The sequence below is a fragment of the Cervus canadensis genome, chromosome 4, assembly GCF_019320065.1.
Source record: "Cervus canadensis isolate Bull #8, Minnesota chromosome 4, ASM1932006v1, whole genome shotgun sequence".
Taxonomy (NCBI): domain Eukaryota; kingdom Metazoa; phylum Chordata; class Mammalia; order Artiodactyla; family Cervidae; genus Cervus; species Cervus canadensis.
This window is the reverse complement of record NC_057389.1, coordinates 100588098-100594480: the sequence shown is the minus strand read 5'-3', so window position 1 is coordinate 100594480 and position 6383 is coordinate 100588098. Positions and strand designations below refer to the sequence as shown.

General features: G+C 39.9%; 1 protein-coding gene across 1 annotated transcript; it reads right to left on the bottom strand.

Moving 5' to 3' along the window:
- Nucleotides 1-844: 844 nt before the first annotated feature.
- LOC122440633 (olfactory receptor 7A10-like) lies at nucleotides 845-1777 on the bottom strand. Its single transcript, XM_043467113.1, has one exon. It carries the CDS (start codon nucleotides 1775-1777, stop codon nucleotides 845-847), a length of 933 nt encoding a protein of 310 aa, XP_043323048.1.
- Nucleotides 1778-6383: the final 4606 nt, after the last annotated feature.

Here is a 6383-nt window from a genome sequence, read left to right as displayed (position 1 = left end):
ATGTTAACAGTGGCTATTGTGGGCAATACGGATGCCAAGAACAGAATCCAAATGAGGAGAATAAAAATCAATGACTTGTCACAAATCACAGTAGTATATTACAGTCTCAATGGTGAGAAAAGGCAGTTAAGATAATGATGTACATGGGAATATTGGATATAAAGGTGAAAATAATGTCTCAGGTTTTCCTCTGTTATAAAATTATATAAATTGTCTTCATGATCAAACATATGTTTTTTGACAGGAAGACTACAACTCATGACACTTCTTTTAGAGAAACAGAAGAAATGTCATTTGTGGGGCTTCCCAGGTTGCACTAGGGGTAAAGAATGTGCCTGTCAATGTAGATGAAAGAGATTCGAATTTGATCCCTGGAGGAGGAAATGGTAACCCACCCCAGTATCCTTGCCAGAAAAATTCCACGGATAGAGGAGCCTGGTGGACTACATTCCATAGAGTTGCATAGAGTCAGACATGACTGAGCAACTGAGCATGCACACAGGTATGCCATTTGTGAAAAGTTATTCTTAAAAAAACTATGTTGTCTCATTTAGTCAGTGGGAATTTCTGAACATTCTCGATACATTGTTGAAGTAAAGTTGTGAAAGTGGGAATAGAACAAGGAGAAAGCAGGTGGATGCCAGAGAGAAAAGGAAGCTTAATAAAGTGATTTACATGAATTGAATAGAAAATCTAGAGTCAAATAAATGCAAATTCCAGGAATGTATTTGCTTAAAAAGAGCAAGTTTTAATTTCACAGTTTGATGAAATAGTCACAATTTCTGACCCTGAGGCTTTGACCTCTGTGATCTCAAGGGCTTTTCAGTTTTATGATGACTAGCTTTCATACATTTCTTCTCACAAAGAATGCTTTCAGAGCGCTCTTCATGTCTTTATTCCTCAGGCTGTAGATGAAAGGGTTCAGCATGGGTGTGATGACTGTGTACATCACCGAGGCTGTTGCACTTGAGTGTGCATTGTGGGTAGCTGCAGAGCTAAGGTACACTCCAAGCATCGTACAATAAAATAAGGAGACAACGGTGAGGTGAGACGCACAGGTGGAAAATGCTTTATATTTCCCCTGAGCTGATGAGATTCTGCGTATACAGGAGACTATCTTAGAATAAGAATAAAGGATACCAGCAAAGGGACCTCCACCCAGCAGGACAGCTGCAAAATACATCACTATGTTATTAACAAATGTGTCAGAACAGGCAAGTTGGACCATATGATTGAGTTCACAGAAAAAGTGGGGAATTTCAATGTTTGTGCAGAAGGACAGTTGCAGCATCATTAGGCTTTGTAATGAGGAATTAAGAATATTTATGATCCAGGACATCAACACCAGCAGTCCACAGAGTCTCGGGTTCATGATGACTGTGTAGTGCAGGGGATGGCAAATGGCCACAAAGCGGTCATAGGCCATTGCAGTGAGGAGAAAAATGTCCAACACTGCAAAGAGGATGAGAAAATAAATCTGTGTGATGCAGCCTTCATAGGTGATAACTTTGCTCTGTGTTTGGATGTTCCACAGCATCTTTGGGATGGTGGTGGAAGTGAAACAGATGTCTACAAAGGACAGGTTGGAGAGGAAGAAGTACATGGGGGTGTGCAGGTGGGAGTCTGAAGTGATGGCCAGGATGATGAGCAGGTTTCCAAAGACAGTGATCAGGTACATAGAGAGGAAAAGCCCAAATATGATGGACTGTAGTTCTGGATCCTCTGAAAATCCCAGAAGGAGAAATTCTGAAATTTGTGTATCATTGCCTCGTTCCATATGATGGAAGTGACCTCACAGAAAGAGGAAAGTAACATGACTAATTTTCACAACTACATGCTTTATTCACACATTTTAAAAGCCGGGATTTACATATTGCAGTCATGTAATTCAGTAAAATATATTTTGTGTATGAATATGGTCTCCTTTAGATTCCCTCATGCCACCACTGATATGGAATTTTTGTCCCTGTCAGCTCTTTCCCTGAGGGATTATGAATCCTATAATTTTCATTAGAAATTTTTTCACGCATTTCAGTAGTAAAATTGAGATCTGACCATGTTACCCATGTCTAGGCAACAAGTATAGTTTGCTGAAGAACAAAATAGGACCCTACTATTAAATGATGGGAGTGTTTCCCATGTGGTGCAGTGGTAAAGAATCCACCTGCCCATGCAGGAGATGCAAGAGACTAGGGTTTGATCCCTGGGTCAGGAAGATCCCCTGGAGAGAGAAATGGCAGCCCACTCCAGTATTCCTGCCTGGATAATCCCATGGACAGAGGAGCCTGGTGGGCTATTGTCCATGGGGTAACAGAAAGACAAACATGACTGAGCACATACACATATTCGATGATGGAGATAGAAAATATAAGCAAATAATAGAGATCATTACATTTCAGATGGTGACAGGTGCTATATAGAAAGGGTAAGCTCATGCAAAGCAGAGAGTGAATTAGGCTTTATATTTTGCATGGGTGTTTAGGGAAGACCTGCAGACAAGGTGACATTTGAACAGTGACCTTAAGCAAGAGAGGGAGGGAGATGCAAGTTTATGTAATGAAGTATGTACCTGGCAGAGGAAATATCCAGTGAAAGGCCTTGAGAGAGGTGCTTGTTTTCAGTGCTCAAGTCAAAGAAAGTAAAGCCAGTGTTGTAAGTGAATGAAGACGACGAAGAGTGATGAGTGTCACACCTGTTGAGGAGGGACGTGGTCTCTCTGCTAACGCTGAAATCCCAGGGCAAGGGACTTCCTGTTCTGTACTATATCTTGCCCTTTATTCGTCGTGTTGCAAAGGGATCCTGTGAATTGAAACAGCCCACCTCTTTAGTACCTGCCTTGATTGAATTCTGGCCCCACTACTGTGAGAGTCATCTTGGAATATATGAAAACTGGTACTGTTGTTCTGGGGAGAAGGCAATGGTACCCCACTCTAGTACTCTTGCCTGGAAATCCCACGGATGGAGGAGCCTGGTAGGCTGTGGTCCATGGGGTTGCTAAGAGTTGGACACGACTGAGTGACTTCACTTTCACTTTTCACTTTCACACATTGGAGAAGGAAATGCAAACCCACTTCAGTGTTCTTGCCTGGAGAATCCCAGGAACTGGGGAGCCTGGTGGGCTGCCGTCTATGGGGTACGACTGAAGTGACTTAGCAACTGTTGTTCTGAAGATTTCTGACACCCCACCAGCAGCGAACAGACACAGAACACGCTGTGTCTTTCTTCACTGCGTTATTTTCATGTCTTTCTCAGCTCCAATTTGGGCAGATCAATGAACTTTATATAATATAGAAATGATTCCCTGAAATTCCAATTCTTAAGTATCCTATGGACAAATAAACCTGGGGTTCCATACTGAGATGGCCATTTTGTGTATTTAAACAAACATTAAATTGTCTTTTCAATAAACAGAGAGCAGAGAGAGGGAGGGAGGGAGGTAGAGAGAGAGAGAGTAATGATGAGAAAAATATCTTAACAAGATCAGTTGGTCCCTGAGAGGCTGTGAGAAAGAATAATCTTCCTTGGTCCTGGAGGCATTCCAACCTTAATTATTTTCTTTTGATGCCCAGCAAAATAATAAGAGATCCAAAATGAACTTGCCTGAAAGACAATAGTAGTGATACCTCTATGGTGTTTAAAGATATCAAAAGACATTTTACTTATTGTTCCCCCTAAGAGAAAATGTGCAAAGGGATAAACCAACACTTCATAAAACCTAATATACAAAGTATAACAAAATTGGGCGTTTTTAATATCAAGCAGTAGAAGACTTGTTTCTCCTGTGCCTGTTTTATGATTACTTGGCCAGTTAGTTCTTGTGTAGTCTGATAAGGGATGAGGTTAGCTCCTTTCTCACTTTTCTCACATAGCATCTTTCCTTACCTGTTCTTGGACTTTGGGTTTTGAGAAACCTGATGGGCATACCCTAATCCTGGTTCTGGCTTCATCCAACATACTGAGGCCTCCCTAGGCCATGCTTTGTAAATCCATGGTGTCCTACACCATGACAATTCTGTATTTTTATGCTGAATAACTTCCTTCATATAATTATGCCTGAGGACATTACATCATGACACATTTATTTCACTGTACTCTGACCTCATTGTTAGACTGTGTGACCCAAAAAGGCAGGAATCTTACCTGTTTTGTTCACTTTTGTGCTTTTCAGAAAGGTATATGAATATATGTGTGTTTATCCAGAAAAACACAGAAGAGTGTGAAAAGTTATAAAATGAAAGAATAAAGGATAGTACGTCAAGGCTGTATATTGTCACCTTGCTTATTTAAGTTATATAGAGAGTACATCATGAGAAACGCTGGGCTGGAGGAAGCACAAGCTGGAATCAAGATTGCCAGGAGAAATATCAATAACCTCAGATATGCAGATGACACCACCCTTATGGCAGAAAGTGAAGAAACAAAGAGCCTCTTGATGAAAGTGAAAGAGGAGAGTGAAAAAGTTGGCTTAAAGCTCAACATTCAGAAAACTAAGAACATGGCATCCAGTCTCATCACTTCATGGGAAATAGATGGGGAAACAGTGGAAACAGTGGCTGACTTTAATTTTTTGGGCTCCAAAATCACTGCAGATGGTGACTGCAGCCATGAAATTAAAAGATGCTTACTCCTTGGAAGGAAAGTTATGACCAACCTAGACAGCATATTGAAAAGCAGAGACATTACTTTGTCAACAAAGGTCCATCTAGTCAAGGCTATGATTTTTCTAGTGGTCATGTATGGATGTGAGAGTTGGACTGTGAAGAAAGTTGAGCACCGAAGAAATGATGTTTTTGAAATATGGTGTTGGGGAAGACTCTTGAGAGTCCCTTGGACTGCAAGGAGATCCAACCAGTCCATCCTAAAGGAAATCAGTCCTGAATATTCATTGGAAGACTGAAGCTGAAGCTGAAAGTCCAATACTTTGGCCACCTGCTGCGAAGAGTTGACTCATTTGAAAAGACCCTGATGCTGGGAGAGATTGAGGGCAGGAGGAGAAGGGGACGACAGAGGATGATATGGTTGGATGGCATCACCGACTCAATGGACATGGGTTTGGGTGGACTTCGGGAGTTGGTGATGGACAGGGAGGCCTGGCGTGCTGTGGTTCATGGGGTTGCAAAGAGTCGGACATGACTGAGTGACTGAACTGAACTGAATTGAAACCAGGTTAAAATGAAGAGTTTCAAAAAACTGTAGTGAGCAAAACTGAATGAAGAATCAGACTAACTGAAATGTGATATAAAATAGCAATAATTTAATGGCATGAACATGTGCTGATATTTAATGCAGCAAAGGCCTGATAGAAGAGAATATAGCGTGTAATGTACCGAGGACTTCCTGGCACATAGTGGATGTTCCATTATTTATTTTTGAATGATCAGGAATTAAGTTATAATAGTTTTGAACATTTAGCAAGTGGTAAGGTCGTGTTTCCATTTAGTTGCAAAAGATTATATTGTCAAATAAGATCTGGCCCGAAGCTAATTCATGTTGATGTTTAATAGAAACCAAAGCAATACTGTAAAGCAACTACCCTTTAATTAAAAGTAAAAAAAAAAAAAATTAAAAAAATACTTACCAAAAAAAAAAAAAAGATTAATCATGAATGGCTATTTATCTGAAAGAATATGAAGTTGGTCTCCTAGCTCACTCATCTTAGAAAAGTTGAGGTATTACAATGTTAGTGTAAAGTGACCAACACATTTCAGATGAACATTCTAGAAAACTATACATAAAATTTACATATGGCAATTTGTGAAAACCAAAAAACTCAGAAGTCGGAAGATAGATGTTTTGAAATAAAATAAATATTTTATCATGAAAATGTTCTCCAAAAGTCAATTGAGAAATAATAATCCATAAAGCTTTTTGAAATGCTGATAACTGGAGAAAACTGGGCAAATGATATATGACATAGTAATAATAGGCAAGCCAAAATGAGGATCAAATATGTAAAGTTTGCTGAAGCTGAGCCACAGTTTATGAAAACAAAAAATGTCTTTCATACCCATTAGCCTGAAATATAAGTGTAAAGACCTGTCACACTGCTTGGGGTTTGAACTTTTAAACCAGTAGCAAAGGCAGTGTTGTTAATTTTGCTGCCAGAAAAGTAAAGTCTTACAAATTTGGGAAACAATCTGAAGACAGCTATAAATGTTATCACGCAGATATTCTCTAACTCAAGTTTTCTGAGTTTCAACACTACTGACATTCCCAGTCAGAGCAGTCTCTGTTGCTGTTTGTCCTATGCATTGAAAGATGTTGAGAGCCTCTGGGGCCTCCACCCAACCTTCTCCAGTGAGACAGTCAAGATGTTCCTGGACATTACTAAGAATCTTCTGCACGGGAAAATTCCTTCTTGATTTGAACCACAGTTTGAACTT

Excerpts from the sequence above, each read along its gene's own strand:
- LOC122440633 (XM_043467113.1), bottom strand. The coding sequence starts at position 1,777 with ATGGAACGAGGCAATGATACACAAATTTCAGAATTTCTCCTTCTGGGA.